At 45.9% G+C, this 17,646-nt stretch overlaps 1 protein-coding gene across 2 annotated transcripts in view; it reads left to right on the forward strand.

The window, feature by feature from the left end:
• Positions 1-17,646, forward strand: part of LOC138261759 (sodium channel protein type 5 subunit alpha-like) — a 957,661-nt gene that overhangs the window by 415,197 nt on the left and 524,818 nt on the right. For both annotated transcript variants that reach the window (XM_069211083.1, XM_069211084.1), the window contains one exon: positions 6,139-6,534. In XM_069211083.1, coding sequence (XP_069067184.1) covers positions 6,139-6,534 — 396 coding nt within the window. The remainder of the gene's footprint in view (positions 1-6,138; positions 6,535-17,646) is intronic.

Genomic DNA, 17,646 nt, shown 5'->3' on the forward strand with positions numbered 1-17,646 from the left:
CGTCCTCACAGCGCCACCAGACCTGTGTGCCTTCTCCCTATTGCTGTCTGCCCGCTTGGTTTTGCCTGTGTGTGCCCTTTGCTATCTGCTTGTTGTGATCGCGCTCCCCTCTCTCCGTGTACCCCGAGTGTGTGCCCTTTGCTGTCTGCCTGCTTGGTTTTGCCTGTGTGTGCCCCTCGCTGCCTGCTTGTTGTGATCGCGCCCCCCTTCTCTCCGTGTACCCCGAGTGCCTGCCTTCGCCGAGTGTCCCCGCCGCCCCCCCGTCCTTCCGCCGCCTTTTCTCCTCGTTTTCCGCGTTTTTTCCACGTTTTTCGTACCTTTTTCGGTACTTTTTCGTTTATAGGCCTCCTCGCCACTCTCGAGGCTTCCCGCCGTTGCTTTCCCGCTTTTTCACCTACCCGCTCACCTCCCGCCTCCCAGCTAACCCCGCCTCCCCGGCTACCCCTTAAATGGCGGCCGCTGCGAGGCCGTGGTAGCGACCCTTGACCCCAGGGTAGGTCGCTCCCCCGTCCTCACAGCGCCACCAGACCTGTGTGCCTTCTCCCTATTGCTGTCTGCCCGCTTGGTTTTGCCTGTGTGTGCCCTTTGCTATCTGCTTGTTGTGATCGCGCTCCCCTCTCTCCGTGTACCCCGAGTGTGTGCCCTTTGCTGTCTGCCTGCTTGGTTTTGCCTGTGTGTGCCCCTCGCTGCCTGCTTGTTGTGATCGCGCCCCCCTTCTCTCCGTGTACCCCGAGTGCCTGCCTTCGCCGAGTGTCCCCGCCGCCCCCCGTCCTTCCGCCGCCTTTTTTCCTCGTTTTCCGCGTTTTTTCCACGTTTTTCGTACCTTTTTCGGTACTTTTTTGTTTATAGGCCTCCTCGCCACTCTCGAGGCTTCCCGCCGTTGCTTTCCCGCTTTTTCACCTACCCGCTCACCTCCCGCCTCCCAGCTAACCCCGCCTCCCCGGCTACCCCTTAAATGGCGGCCGCTGCGAGGCCGTGGTAGCGACCCTTGACCCCAGGGTAGGTCGCTCCCCCGTCCTCACAGCGCCACCAGACCTGTGTGCCTTCTCCCTATTGCTGTCTGCCCGCTTGGTTTTGCCTGTGTGTGCCCTTTGCTATCTGCTTGTTGTGATCGCGCTCCCCTCTCTCCGTGTACCCCGAGTGTGTGCCCTTTGCTGTCTGCCTGCTTGGTTTTGCCTGTGTGTGCCCCTCGCTGCCTGCTTGTTGTGAACGCGCCCCCCTTCTCTCCGTGTACCCCGAGTGCCTGCCTTCGCCGAGTGACCCCGCCGCCCCCCCGTCCTTCCGCCGCCTTTTCTCCTCGTTTTCCGCGTTTTTTCCACGTTTTTCGTACTTTTTTCGGTACTTTTTCGTTTATAGGCCTCCTCGCCACTCTCGAGGCTTCCCGCCGTTGCTTTCCCGCTTTTTCACCTACCCGCTCACCTCCCAGCTAACCCCGCCTCCCCGGCTACCCCTTAAATGGCGGCCGCTGCGAGGCCGCGCAGCGGACGCGCGCAGCGGGCGCGCCGCTGGCGTGCCGAAGGCGCGCCTAAGGCAAGCCCGTCTGCGCCCGTCCGCGCCTGGACCACGCCCAGCGCCCGACCCCCTGGTCCCCGCGCCTCCCGCCTGACCTACGACTCCACCACGCTCACCAAACTCAACCCTGGCCGCACGCCGGGCTGCTATCGCGCCACCCCGAAACGGACCCACGGATCCTTCACCTGCAACAACTGCCGCTTCACCTGCCTTCGGGCCCACTCCGCTCCCGCCAAGAACAACCCCCCCGGAAGCAATCTCCACTGCATCCTGGTCAACACCCGATCCATCCACAGGCACGCCATCGAACTGTGGAACCTCATCAACTCAACAAACCCGGACATCGCCTTCCTCACCGAGACCTGGATGAACCCCTCCTCGGCACCCGACATCGCCATAGCCATCCCCGACGGCTTCAAAATCATCCGGAAAGACCTCACCAACCGCATCGGAGGAGGCATCGCCATCGCACACAAAAACTCCATCCGCATCTCGACCCACACCGACGACTCACTCCCCGACGCCGAACATCTCCACTTCACGATCCACAGCGACCCCAAGACCACCCTCAGAGGCACCCTCATGTACAGACCACCAGGAACCCGCGCCAAGTTCAGCGAAGACATCGCAGACTTTGTCAACCCTCACGCACTCCTGTCCACCGACTACATCCTCCTAGGAGACCTCAACTTTCACCTGGAGAACCTCACCGACAACAACACCACCGCCCTACTGGACAACCTCGCCAACCTGGGACTGAAACAACTAGTCAACACACCCACCCACCACGCCGGACACACGCTCGACCCCATCTTCTCCTCCAGCAAACACATCACCGTCAGCCATGCCACCGAACTCACCTGGTCGGACCACAGCTGTGTCCACTTCAGCTTCAAGAAGACCACCGTGCTTCACCACACCCAGCAACCACCAAGAAGACACTGGAATCGTATCACCACTGAACAGCTCGCATCAACCCTCTCCCAGAACCAACCCACCAGCACCACCGACCCAAACGAAGCTGCCAACAACCTCACAAGCTGGATCTCCGACTGCGCCAACCTCCTGGCCCCCCTGAAGACTCAAGCCAACACCAACAACCACAAGAAAAACTCCTGGTTCACCCCCGACCTCAAGAACTCCAAGAAAGAATGCCGCGCCCGCGAGAAGGTGTGGCGCCTCAACCAGACCGAAGAGAACATGTCAGCTCTCAAGGACGCCACCCGCCAACACCACCAACACCTCCGCGCCGCACGAAAAACAGCCTACCGGAACAGACTTGACAACAACGCCCACAACAGCAAGGAACTATTTGGCATCGTCAAAGAGCTCTCCAACCCGGACGCAGAAAACAACCCTATTCCCCCCTCACAGGACCTCTGCGACTCCCTCGCAACCTTCTTCCACCACAAGATCATCGACATATACAACAGCTTCCCGACCCCCAACGCAAACCCCCACCCGGAACCCGCCACCGACATCACCAGCATCCTCACCTGGAGCCCTACCACCACCAAGGAGACCACCCGCGTCATGAACTCGATCCACTCCGGATCCCCATCAGACCCCTGCCCGCACCACATCTACAACAAGGCCGACAACATCATCGCACCGCACCTCCGAGACGTCATCAACGCCTCCCTCACCGCCGCCACCTTCCCGGAGAGCTGGAAACACGCAGAGCTCAACGCCCTCCTAAAGAAACCTACAGCAGACCCCACCGAACTCAAAAACTTCCGGCCCATCTCTCTCCTACCATTCCCCGCCAAAGTGATTGAGAAAATCGTCAACGCTCAACTCACCACCGCCCTGGAAACCAACGACTCCCTCGACCCCACACAGTTCGGTTTCAGGGCCAACCACAGCACCGAAACCGCCCTCATCGCAGCCACGGACGACATCCGAGCCCTGACCGACAAGGGAGAAACCGTGGCCCTCATACTCCTGGACCTCTCTGCAGCCTTCGACACGGTCTGCCACCGCACCCTGATACACCGCCTCAGCAACGCCGGCATCAGAGGCAAGGCCCTGGAATGGATCGTCTCCTTCCTCTCCGGAAGGACTCAGAGAGTCCGCCTGCCCCCCTTCAGATCCACAGCCACGGAGATCATCTGCGGCGTACCCCAAGGATCCTCCCTCAGCCCCACTCTCTTCAACGTCTACATGACCCCCCTGGCGAACATCGCACGCAAACACGGACTCGACCTCATATCCTACGCCGACAACACCCAGCTCATCTTATCCCTCACAAACAACCCCACCTCAGCTAGGACCAGACTACATGAAGGAATGAAGGAAGTAGCGAACTGGATGACAGACAGCCGGCTGAAACTGAACACAGATAAGACGGAGGTCCTCATCCTCGGCCCTACTCCCGCCGCATGGGACGACTCCTGGTGGCCCCCCGCCCTAGGCAGCACTCCCCAACCCACCGACCACGCACGCAACCTCGGCTTCATCCTGGACTCATCCCTCTCCATGACCAGACAGGTCAACTCGGTGACCTCGGCATGCTTCAACACCCTCCGCATGCTCCGCAAGATCTTCCGCTGGATCCCCACCGACACCAGGAAGACCGTCACCCACGCCCTCGTCACCAGCCGCCTGGACTACGGGAACACCCTATACGCCGGCATCACCACCAAGCTGCAGAGGAAACTACAACGGATCCAGAACGCTGCCGCACGACTCATCCTGGACATACCCCGCCACCACCACATTTCCGGACACCTGAAGAGACTTCATTGGCTCCCAGTCAACAAGAGGATCACCTTCCGACTCCTCACCCACGCACACAAAGCCCTCCACGACCTCGGACCCAAAATCATCAACAACCGCGTCTCCTTCTACACCCCTCCGCGCACTCTACGCTCGACCGGACAGGCCCTGGCTGCCGTACCCCGCATCCGCAAAGCCACCGCCGGAGGAAGATCCTTCTCTTTCCTAGCAGCGAAAACCTGGAACTCTCTGCCCAGCCACCTTCGCGCCATACCTGACCACCTCTCCTTCAGAAGGCAGCTCAAGACCTGGCTCTTCGAGCACTGACCCCCCCCCCCTCCAGCGCCTTGAGACCCTTTATGGGTGAGTAGCGCGCTTTATAAATGCGATTGATTGATTGATTGATATCATTCAGTGTGCCTTTAAAAAAATATATATATTTGAAAAACAATGATTGGTCTTGTAGAAATTTTAGGATTCTAAACATGTAGGCACACGAACCAAAGAAATTCTCCAGCTAACAAGAAACTTAACTACTGAGTCCTAAAAATGAATTTTGTGTTCATTGGCCTTTTGTGGGATGTGAGCTAAATGTACAGTTGAAGAACTCTCTGACTTAAGAGTGGAAAAACAAAGAAGAAAGACACTTTATACTATATCTAGTCTCCCACTGCACATTGGTATTTCTTGTTTTGAGGGAGACATGACTCAACTCTATTATAAGGTATCTCCGGCAGACTATTTGCAGTTAGGCCAGGAGGCAATACAATTTTAACTGAACATGTGTCTGAGACTGATCACCAGGCCTCACACCACAACAGTGTTAAAACGTCATGTGGTACAAAAAGCAAAGACATCTGGAGATCTTTTTCATTATTTATAGTATCATTGGGGATCCTTTGATGAAAATATATAAACCTTTGTTCTAATGACATGATCATAAATGAGTCCAAAAGAGAACTTCTGAAACAAAGTTTATTGCCCTAAAAAAGGAGTCCGTTCAAACATCTTTTTCTAACTTTGTCTCAAATGCATTTTCTATCACCACTCAAATATACCAAAACAGGTCTTCCACTCACAAATAGCGTTAATTGATAAATGTTCTTTCTTTCTTTACATTGTTTGTATGGCTTTGGGAAAGGAGGGAAATAATCATGCCTTCCACTCCTCATCACACTATCTCAAAGCTGTGATTATTTTTCCCCTTCCTGAAACCTCAACCCATGCTGCCTATGACACCGACCACTGCCACATCCCATGACCTAGAAAAATATGTTACACTAGCATGCATTTGAAAACAAGCATTTGCAATGCAATGGGTCTCATGTTTGCTCGAGTTAGAGCTATTAGCATTGTAAATTCCTAACTGGACTTTTCTTGCCACATAAATTGCAAAATGAAAAGTAAAACAGTTGACATAAGCGAGCCGACTCAAAGCACCATGGCCGCATGAGCATGAGCCCGAAGGAGAGACACAAAAAGAAAAAGAAGTAGAGGCAATCGTGCAATTATCCATGTAACAGGGACAGTCTGCAAGGAGGTAACAAAACCTCCCCAAGGAGGGATAAACGTAAAGCATTTACCAATGATAACAAAGGATTCTTGAAAGGCAAGCCCATGAAGAAGTGAAAGTGGTGGGCATGGGTAAAAGTCCACAATACTTCCAACAGGTCAAAATAATAGCACGCCCGACCTAAGAACGTGACAGCTATGAATTAATGAATTATTTTATATGGCTTTGTTGTGGTATTGCATTGCTACAATTCTTGCTGCTCCTTCAATGTTATTGCCAGAGGAAGTAAATACAACCGGTGTGTCAATATCCACCTACAGCAGGTGAATATTTTGTGCAAAGCTGAACCTAAGCTGTTTAAAAATTATGCAATTTCGTTTTTGTTTGTATTGCAGTCTCTTCTTGGTATTGGATTTGGTCGTAGCTCTAGTAATGCGAAGCGCAGGATCAGTCATGGAAGCATATTCAATTTTCGTGTCCGGGGACGGGATATTGGCTCAGATACTGAGTTTGCCGACGATGAGATCAGTAATGTTGGCGAAAGAGACAGTCACCGAGGATCTTTGCTCGTCCCATGGATGGGACGACGATCCAGCACATTCAGCCAAACTAGCCATACCTCTCGCCCTACAACTCCCAGCTTTACCCAGAATGGCAAGAGGAACAGCTCTGTGGATTGTAATGGGGTGGTTACACTGGTTGGGATGTCTGGAACATGCTCCAATCCAAACTCTCCTGGAGGATTACTGCTGCCCCCAGTCATCATGGAAAAACCATCGAAGGAAGACAATGTAAGTTTTATGTCACACGCTTGATTATATTATGATTTGTGGCTAAAAGAAATGATGATGTTATAGTTCAAGCAATGTGCATCAGATACTGGTCTATCTTGGTATTTTATTTGATTAGAAAATCACATAACATATGAAGTCCGATGACCAACCACATTGTTCAACTAACCTTTTATAGAGCGCAGTAGCCTCAAGTTGCAGAAATCAGAAGGACACTGTTTTGCATTGTTGAAACAAGGGGTTCCAACGCCGAAGACCTAAACACAATTTCCATTACAATATCATAATTATTATACACTGGTCCAGTGGTGAGTCACACTGAACAAAGATGACATTTGCTGAAAGGTTCAAACTCACCACACCAGGTACCTCGGGTTGCAGAGGGTTTTCCATAAGCTTGTTTTCAATAAAACTCACTTCTCAAATGTTTAGAACAGAGTCCCTTTCGGGGTCACAGGGTTTCATGTGTGATAAACTTGGAGAGATGTGAAATAGGATGCACAGATATACCAATAGTCGACATACAACAAACAATTAAATGCATCATTCAAATTAATGGGTGTTGGCAGACAAATGGAATTATGCGATTCTGGAGCTGCTGCATTTTGCTCATTGTTACCACACTTGCCGCATATTGCACAATGTGCGGAACAATTTGCAGATTTCAGCAAAAAAAATGTTTCTTGTTCAAAAGACTCAAAAGTTACTAAAAAGATAAAGCATGCATGATGTAGCGCAGTACTTGATCCTTTGCAGTGGGTGGTTGGTCACTTTTTAGTTTATGGGGCCTATAGTTAGGTCTTAAACTGATACAAAGGAGGTGATACTAATAGCCATGAACACATTACCTTCTCATAATGATAAAATAGTGAATCTTTGCTAAATTGTCTTGTTCCTGATGCTTCAGTTAGTCAATCTTCTCGCACAATGTGTTCCTTTAATGCCGCATAATTCGAGTGCCCTGCTAAAATAAGCTTGGCCATTTTGAGGTAAGTGTGTACAGAATTCAAGATCACATGCAAACTCAAAGTTTAAAACAATATATATTGGTGTCTTCTGATTAATAGATGCATTATACAGCTGCAATAATTTAAAGAAATTATTTGGAATGTCATACAAATACTTCCATAGATAGGTATGAGCTTGGCATATTAAATCTCAAAATTAAAGCTTTCAAAAAACACCTGCATGTTATCTGTCAATATGTAACTGAAATACTTGGTAACTTGATGAAAAATCGTCAATCTTTTCCATTTCTTAATATTGAAAGACTGCAAACATTCATTTCTGAAAATGAATCAATTAGGATTTACATTGATATCACAATTCCCCACTATCTCTTTATTTCCAGTTTACATATCCTTCCACGGCATTATATATTTTTCCAGTCATTGTTGTCCTTTGTCTGGAAGTGGCCCATTACAAAATATTGTAAATAGTTGTTCTTGTGAAGACTATCTTCTCCCCGGTACTGCCTTCCAGGCATATATGTATCTTTTACGCAGACCACTTTACAACCTCTCTGTGGCAACAGAATATTGTACATTGTCCATTTTTTGTTTTGCAGGCAGATGCCTTTCCCTTTCCCGACCTCCACCTCAGTGGTGGACTTCTACTGTAGATATCTCATGTTTCCTATAGACTTAGCCCCCCTATTAGATTAATCATAAAGCTATCTTTACTCTTCTCTTTGCTTTATTTCGCCGCCACCAGTGAACCTCTCTGATCTAACGATGGAGCCGTTCATCACCATTCACTTTCTCTATCCATACTCTCTACATCCTTCCATCCACCCACCCAAGCAAAATCCATCCATCCTTCCCTGATTCGCCATTAGTATTTCCCCCATCAACATACATTCAACATACATTCACAAACTTCCCAGCATTCACTGTTCATTCACCAGCCATTTGCTTACTAATAAGTGCTCTTTTGTGCACCATCCATCCACCATCAATTCAGAGTTCTGGCACCATCTATTCACTGTTAATTAATCATTCAAAATACAACCACCAACTATTCACCATTCACCATCCATTTATCATCAATTGGCGAACCATTCACCACTCATTCACCATTCCCCATCGACCTTCCGCTATCTATTCGTCATCCATAAGGTGTTCACCATCCACTCACCATTCACTATACACTCGCCATCCACTGTCGATCCACCGTCCGTTCACTACACTTGTTCTACTTATCATTTAATATCCAGCATCCATTCAACGTTCACTATCAAGTCACCCTCCATAGATTATCCATTCTCTAATCACTCGCCATGCATTCACTGTTCCACATACTTCTTCTACTTACTACCTATCAAACCTTCTCTTAACATTTCTTATCTATTCACCATTCCCATCTATTCGGTAATCAACCATTTGCTATTGATTCGCCAGTTCATCCATTTGCTATAATTTCACCTTTTACTATTAATTAAACTTTCCAACAATCAGACACATTACGACAAAAGTGGCCTTTTGAACTGGATAAAAATACAGGCGTGGCCACCGTAGGTGAGCACAGTATATCATGGATAGCCTCAAAAGCTGGAGGCAAAACTCTAGGTTAGGCTTCAGAACCAAAAATAACATGCCAAACATTGCACATAAATTGTGGTGTAGCTATATGTGGCTTTTAAAGGTATGAGCAGTACCGCACGTCAGGGATTGTGAACTGTACACCATACTGCAGATGACGCCTTAAACTCATGGCAGTATCTGGGATCAGTCCATACTACAAGGTGGAGCACATATAACTCGAACAGGTACCCCTTAGCACTTCAGTACTCGAAACACCTTATTAGTTATTTATAGACTGTACAATTGTAACACATTGTTACCAGGAAACCCCTTTAGAATTCTAGTAGTCCAGACACCTTATTGGTAATGTATACATAACTTTACCTTTTTTCTTATATTAATATTATTTCCCCTATGCCTCCAACGGTCCTGTTGCTGTATCTGCTGCAGTGTCATATTATTTAGCCATTTCAGGTTATCCGGGATGTTAACTGAAATTAAGTTTTCACTCTTCTGACCTTGATATGTTGGTGCTGTTTGTGCAAGGAAAGCTTGCACTATGGGGCACGTATGGTAACTGTTCTACAAAAGTGCGGAAGTCTGCTATGCTGTTGCACATATGCAGCAGTCCGTGCACCTGTGATGTACCTGTTCTTTGTATTAGGGAAGGCTGCATTTCGGGCGGTCCTGTGCGATTTGTTAATGCAGCGTGGTGAAACCTTTTTGCTCTACCAAATAGCATAACTTTGCATTTGACAACATTTGTTTTATTCCAGCCCGTAGGCCCCTAATTGTAGCATCTCTTACCAAGCAACATGTGTGGTGGGAGTGGGACACAGCAATAAGCAAAGGTCCACCAAGTAAGCAAAGGCCCGCGTAGCCCAAGACCCTGTTTTATTATGTACATCTCGAATTCAAGTATCTGACGTCATGGGACCAACATTTTTTTGAGCTCTCAGTCCCATGTGTGATTAGTTCATCCAGTTCAGATTTTTTCCCTTTACTTTTCTTTTCGTTTTAACGGGTGTAATCCTGATTTTATAGCTGGATAAAACATAACTACAGGCCTCAGAATGCAAAAGAAAGACTTCGATGAATTTCTCACACATAGGCCTACGAAACTAAAATAAACTAGGAAACTAAACTTCAGAATCTCTGGGCCATATTTATACTTTTTGACGCAAAACTGCGCTAACGCAATTTTGCGTCAAAAAATTTTGCGCCGGCTAACGCCATTCTGAAGCACCATGCGGGCGCCGTATTTAATCAATGACGTTAGCCGGCGTTAGCCGCCGGCGCTGCCTGGTGTGCGTGGAAAAAAACGACGTACACCAGGCATCGCCGGCGTAGGGGGATATGGGGCTTGGGCGTCAAGAAATGGGGCAAGTCAGGTTGAGGCAATTTTTTCGCCTCAACCCGATTTGCGCCATTTTTTTCGACTCCCAACCCCCATAGAAATGACTCCTGTCTTAGCAAAGACAGGAGTCATGCCCCCTTGCCCAATGGCCATGCCCAGGGGACTTATGTCCCCTGGGCATGGTCATTGGGCATAGTGGCATGTAGGGGGGCACAAATCAGGCCCCCCTATGCCACAAAAAAAAATGGAAAAAAACACTTACCTGAACTTACCTTAATGTCCCTGGGATGGGTCCCTCCAGCCTTGGGTGTCCTCCTGGGGTGGGCAAGGGTGACAGGGGGTGTCCCTGGGGGCATGGGAGGGCACCTCTGGGCTCCTTCAGAGCCCAGAGGTCCCTTAACGCCTGCCTTTTGCAGGCGCTAAAAAACGGTGCAAAAGCGGCCGTACGTCATTTTTTTTGACCCGCCCACTCTCGGGCGTGAATTTTGCCCGGGAGTATAAATCCGACGCACATGCCTCGGAATCGATTTTTTAGACGGGAACGCCTACCTTGCATATAATTAACGCAAAGTAGGTGTCCACGCTAAAAAATGACGCTAACTCCATGGACTTTGGCGCTAGACGTGTCTAACGCCAAAGTATAAATATGGAGTCAGTTCTGCGTCGAAATTGTGTCAAAAAAAACGACGCAATTCCGGCGCAAACGGAGTATAAATATGCCCCTCTGTATTTTTCAACCACGGTGTTGTGGATAAAACCCGAATACATTTAATATCTATAAAAGTGCCAATTCCTCGTACTTCGCCAGTGCCAGAACTTTGCGTCATCTAGCCGCTGGTCCAAAATGGACGGGGTCATTTAAGTGACAGCTTTTTTATATTCCTTTTTAATAACCCATTTTATTTAGCACCTGATGCGAGCACCCACCGCTGAGCGCCTTTTGGTTTTGATAGAAGCTCGGGAGTACCTGACGCACCTGTTGGTTTTCTGTTCTCTGTGCGGGGGAGAGAAGAAAGAGTGAGATTAAAGTATAGGAACACAATATCGAACGGTGCACGACGCTGAAAAAAAGGGTTGTGAGAGGGCACCTGCCGCTGTAGCACTCTACCTAGAGACCTGCAGTGTGTCTGCTAATTACAGCCGCGCTTGGGAAGAGCGCGAACGCTGAACGATCGCGTCTCTGTTGAGCGGTGGTGGGGCACACAAAGTAAAGCCAGTGGGAGAAATAAAATAATTAAAGTTGCAAACAGCAAGGGGATCCGGCTGACGCGAAACCGTGATTGTGTTATTTTAAAACGTGGATTAAAATCAGTAGATCCCGCGGCGCCTAGGGGGGCATGGAGATTTTGTATACTGGGCTCCTGGTTGGGAATAAACACAAGGAGAAGGTGTAAAATTAAAACGACAATAAATGGCAATGCACATTGCTGTCAATTAGTCGTGTGCGTAGCACAGTTCATTGTTCTCTGAGCCCGGCTGTTGCTTTGCTCCTTAAAAACATATTGTCATAGTAGTTATTAGGAAAAAATATAAAAACATCAGCACTGCTTTATTTCTGACGGTATAGTTCGGAACTTCAAAAGAATACCAATCTGTTTCTTTGTACGGGGTCGCGCCCGTGGTGACTGAGTTATCACTAACTTTTTGTGTGTTCTTTCTGCCAGAGTGGTACCATATATAAAATGATAAAGGTATCAAAACACTTCCCAACTGGTACCTAAACCCCTCATCTAAGTCCAGGCGCTCGTTGTTCAGGATGGGCACCTATGTCTTTATGTAATAGAGGTTCAGCCTTTTTGCATCTGTAACTCAATATGGGGGAGGTTCATTGATAGATACTTTCGACACCTGTGGTATATGAATGCTCACTTGTGGGATAGCTCATGGGCAGGAGGTTTGAAGGGGCCACTGAGCACAATTGGGTGAAGTTCAGGCGACACTAGGGGGCGTATTTACAATCCCTGTGTGCCACCAGTGTATCACTTTTTGTGATGCACCAGCGACGCATGGTGCAGACCTACAAGGCCTTGCAAAGTAACTTTGCGTGGCTTTTCATGGCTTTGTACACATGCTGTAAGGCAATGTAGTGCAAGTTGCTGAGGTGGGTATTCCCACGCAACACCCACATTTTGTGACGCCTTCCCAGATTTACAAGAATCTGTAAACCTAGGAGTGCATCAAAACTGTACGCGCCCCAGGGCAGGCGCAACAAGGAGAAATATCTTTATTTCTCCTCGTTGTTTCCTCTTTCGATGTGTGCTGCAGAAAGCACACATAGAAAGAGGAAAACTCCTCTCTGGATTGTATTTGTACAGGAAGATATCCTTTCTTGCACAAAAACAATCCTGCTAGAAACAAAGGTGCCCATGTTGGCTCTAGGCAGGGACTTTCTGCCCTCTGGAAATGGCACAGGGCAGCGCAACAGAAAAGCTTGCAGCACTGTCCTATGTCAATTCCTTGTAAATATGCCCTTAATGGGTTAATAAGCGTGTTAGTCATCTCTCAAGAAGAACATTCACATTTTCTCTGCAGGATGAGCCTGTAGCACCAGGGTCCTAAATGTGTTTAGTAATTTTTATAGAGCTTGGCTTCGAGGTGCTTCAGGGATTTGCTTTTTTTGGAGACAGTGATGCAGAAAGCATTGTATTACTTAAGCCCATTGCCGTCATGTTTATGTTATGGACCTCAGTTTTATTATGTAGAGGTAGTACTGTTGCTGAGTACGATGAGCATTGCATGTTTGGTTGTGTCTCACTAATGCCCAGCTATAGCTGAGTATTATCAACCTAGTAGCCAATGAGATCATGCATGCGGGCCGTCGGTATTATATAGATATGGGAAAGAAAGTGGACCACGTGGGTGGTCTGCTGGAACCCTGAAAATCATGTGATTGGCCGATGAGAAATAATTTATGACGAACTTCTGTTAACACAGGAGACATTGGCTGTGATCTCAGAGGGTATTATCACATGATGAGCAGTTTCAAAATCGTCCTGAAAGCCCTGCGATAATTTTGTGTTTAAACTTTTAACTTGCAGAAGAAATAGAACATACATTATTTTGGCATGTTTTTATTAAAACTGGTTTCAGCATTAATTTCCTATATTTTTTGTCAATGTCAGCTTTTTGAATGGGGATCTCCTTTTATGTTTGTGGTTTCTTCCAAGGCTCAGATGTATTTTATAATACTTTCTGGGGAAATACTGAGTGATTTCTTGACATGCAACAGTGGTCATTTTAAACGAGAGGTTTTTACAGCTAATAAACGTTTAATAGTTCTCGAGAATTACAATCATTTTGGGGAAAATATTTTGCATGAATGCATAGCGCAAATGGTCTTCTTGAATACATTGTCCAGTCAATTCTCTAGTAATTGTGTTTCTTTAAGGTCACAAGTAAATCTCGTATCCAACTAATCACAATAATAGTTGTTTTTAGATGTTGATATTACATTTTCTTAAGCATATTGTTTCTCAAGCGGATTCTGTTTGAGTGCCAATAACATGTAAACATGCAGTTCAGATTCTTAGAATAGGGTGGTTTCATGACTACTACATAAATGTGTGCTTTTGAATTATGCGGACATGCTCCTGAGTCCCTAATTCCGATTTGTCCAGTGTTTGGGCTTAAATGAATCAAACCTGACAATATTCAACTCTACTAGGCCAACATTTTCCAGGTATGGTAAATAACTCTCAATTGCGAGTTTGTTTTTAAAAATGGGGAATAGATTGAAAGACTGTGGTGCTTAGCACACTAAAATCCCACTGTCCCCATACGTATCAGGCTTTTTTCTCTCAATAGAATTATTGGGGGAACCTTCGAGTGCCCTGTTAGCTGCAGAACTCTAAATTGCGGTATGTGCGATATCAGAAGTTATTGCACATGTCGCATGTAACCAAGAAACACAAAATGGGGGCCTTAAAGTAGAGGTGTCGTGGGGGTGAAGATCCGGGCCATTTTCGCCAAGGTCACTGGTTTATTCAAAACCATAAGTTTCCTTGTGAATTAAATCACAACCGAGGATGATTATTTGGATTGGATTGGGACCAGGACATTAACCTTCCCCTTTGAAAAAGTGGAAAGCGTTTACAATTAAAATGTTGTCAGTGTGTTATAACCTTATTTCTCACTACTCTTAGCACTGATTATAATTTATATGTTTGTCATATTTCTGGAATGACATCAGTGTTTGAGATTTCACCATATTGATGTGCAAAACCTGCTCTTTTTTTACACACCTTCCTAATGTCAACACAGTGCTTTTTTGGGTAAAATTGGGAAGTTTAGGCTGTATATAATTTCAAAATATTGTTTGACAGTTTTTGAATGGTGGTGTCTTATTTATTTCAGTGCCTAGAACACTAACGTTCTTTTGTGTGGTTACCACAAACATGGATAAAACAATATCTGACGTATGTTTTGTTTACATTCGTGAGTGTAAATTCACGTTTTCTGAATACCAAACTTGATCTTTCACAATGAAATCAAGTCATATGAGCACCAAAGTGTAATTTAGGTGTGCAAATTGCGTTACAAATCTGTTCCTCAAATATGCGGTAATAGTATGAAGCAGTAATGAAATAACCATATGTTGAAGGTGTGCTATTAATCAGGATGTACCATCCAGTGGAAAATGTGGTAAAGCATGTCAGGGAGGTGAAATCCCAGCACCCTCTGTGCCACATTGTTTACATTTTTTGCACTTCGTCACTGTCACCCTGTTGTTAGTGGGATTAATTTCATATCCTGACGTATTTCGTCTTACTGAAAATCAGCAGGGATGGTTGAACTGTGACATGATTGTATTACTACATATTTTCACTATTTCTTGGCTGCTCTAAGCGAGCTCAATGACAGTGTCTAAAGATATTTCACTTCTTACCAGATGTTGAAAATGCACAGATCAATAATTTAAATAGTGTAGAGCAGGTCGGTGGTGAAGCGTAGGATGTGTGAGAGAAGTGAGACTATAGATGTCTTTTTAGTTCAGTTGAAGCTTTGCAGTGCACCCTTCTGCTTTTTGACACACGTAGTGGTGGGGGAAGAAATGTGGTTTAGTTTGTGAGAGGATGAAAATCTAAGGAAGATGAGGCACTGCCTCATTCTTGTGAGCATAGGTGCTAACTTGGCTAATACAAGTCTTTCTCAGACTGCCTCCCATGTGCTTCACAATGAGTTTTCAGTGTACAACGGCCCTTCTTCAGAATGGACATACAATGAATAGGAATCCCTCAAATTTTCTTTCATAATTGTAATTTGTTGATAATACAAAGTGAAACGAACTCTATATGTCAGATTCCTAACACCAGTCAGCAGTACTGGACTATGAGAATATGGATGCATATTTAGTTCAGTTGGAATTTTTGCAATGCACCTTTGCTGCTTTTTGACACACAGGATGGAGGGGCAAGAAACTTGTGAACTTGTGAGGGGATGAAAATCTAAGGAAACTGAGACACCACCTCATCCTTATGAGCATAAGTGGTAGATGACCTGACTCCAGTCTTTCTCAGACTGCTTCCCACCAACCAGCAGTGCTGAACTAAGGCTTAATCTTTTCCATCTACTTTATCATGCCAACAATCACCCCATGATATCATCTATGAAAGTTTCCTAATGCAGTAGACCTGTGACCTATTTTCACTGTCTACATTCAGACATTCAAAATATTTGTTTTGTTGACATGTGTTGTAACTTGTTTCCTCTTTACCTCTAGAGGTCTGAGGCATTGTTTGTGTATTGAGCAGCACCTTACAAAATACTCAAGATAAATGAATAATTAAAGTTCGTGGGCACAGCCCAGATTGTCATCCTGCCATAGGAACAGAACACCTCCCCACCTACAAGGCCCTTGTCTCAGCTCTGGAAGCAAATTCACACCTCATCATGTACCCTAATCAGCTTTTGGGTAATAGCTGGAAGCTCATGCAAATGGGCCTCTAGAGGCTTTAGGAAGGAAAGAACAACTTTCTAAAAGTACCTATTGCAACATGTTTATCACAAATGCAACTTTATCAGTGAGTTGTGCTTGTAATAAATATTTTACAAAATCCAGGAATGAGCTTTGTAGTTTTTTCGTAGGTAGAGATAACATTTTCAGTTTTAATACTATGTCCCATTGCTTTCCTTTGGAACAGCTGTCCCCTGGTACAGTGAAAATAGCATTTGGAACTTGTCACTTTAAGGACATGTTTAACATGAAAAATTGCCATGTACTTTTTTTCAACACACTGCAGCCTGCCTCATGGACATTAAGGCTTACTTAGGGGTGACTTATTAGTACCTAAAAGGAGGGTTTAGACCGGTCAAAAGGATTTTTTGACTGGTCGAATTTGCAATTTCGAAATGGCACAGACAGACTAACATGGCTAGGCCTGCAATCATGATTGCCCTGTAACTGTAGTGGGAGGCACAATGCGTGGAGCAGTGCACTAGTGGTATTTAACCTTTTGGTCTTGGGTACACTCTGTACCATATACTAGGTACTTACAGGTAATTTAAATATTCCAACTAGGAGTATAGCCAATTTTGAATTTTTTTTCTGGGTTAGAGCACATGCACTGGAGCCTGGTTAGCAGTGTCCCAGAACAAAAGTAAAAAAAAAAAAAAAACAACAGCATCAGTCCAAAAAAAAGAAAATAAGTGTAATGATGCAAAAAGAGCATTTTCTTCCAACCTCCTTCTGTTGCTGTGGTAACGCAGTCATGTTCACGGGACCACACCGTGACCTAACATTGGCTCCCGCAGATTTCTCCAGATGCAATCACAGAATGCACTATGGATGGCAAAATGACTGGATTGCTAAGGAAAATAGAGAGGACCTGGTGAGCTAGTGACCCTCAGATTCAGTAAGAAGTAATAACTGTACTGTGCTTAAGTGACCTGCTATGTGGGTGAAAGGGCTTGTAATTAGTAGCTCTCAGTTCATCCATTCCCTACATTGCAAACATTGACAGTGACACACAGCAGCAGAACCATTACACACAATACTACTTCAGTATGACAGTACAAGTTTGATTTCCACAAATTGGACCAATGTATCCGAGCGGCAGCTGCTATAGATATTCTACTGTCTCAACAGATAAAGGAATCATGGTGTTATATGCTAGATATTTCAAACATTCTCAATGACTGCAATTGTAATAGATGGAATAGATTACCACAGCACAACACCCCTTCTGATCAGTAATGAACAAGATTACCAATTTACTGTACCTCAACTAAGATTAT

This window comes from Pleurodeles waltl, chromosome 10 (genome assembly GCF_031143425.1).
Source record: "Pleurodeles waltl isolate 20211129_DDA chromosome 10, aPleWal1.hap1.20221129, whole genome shotgun sequence".
NCBI lineage: Eukaryota > Metazoa > Chordata > Amphibia > Caudata > Salamandridae > Pleurodeles > Pleurodeles waltl.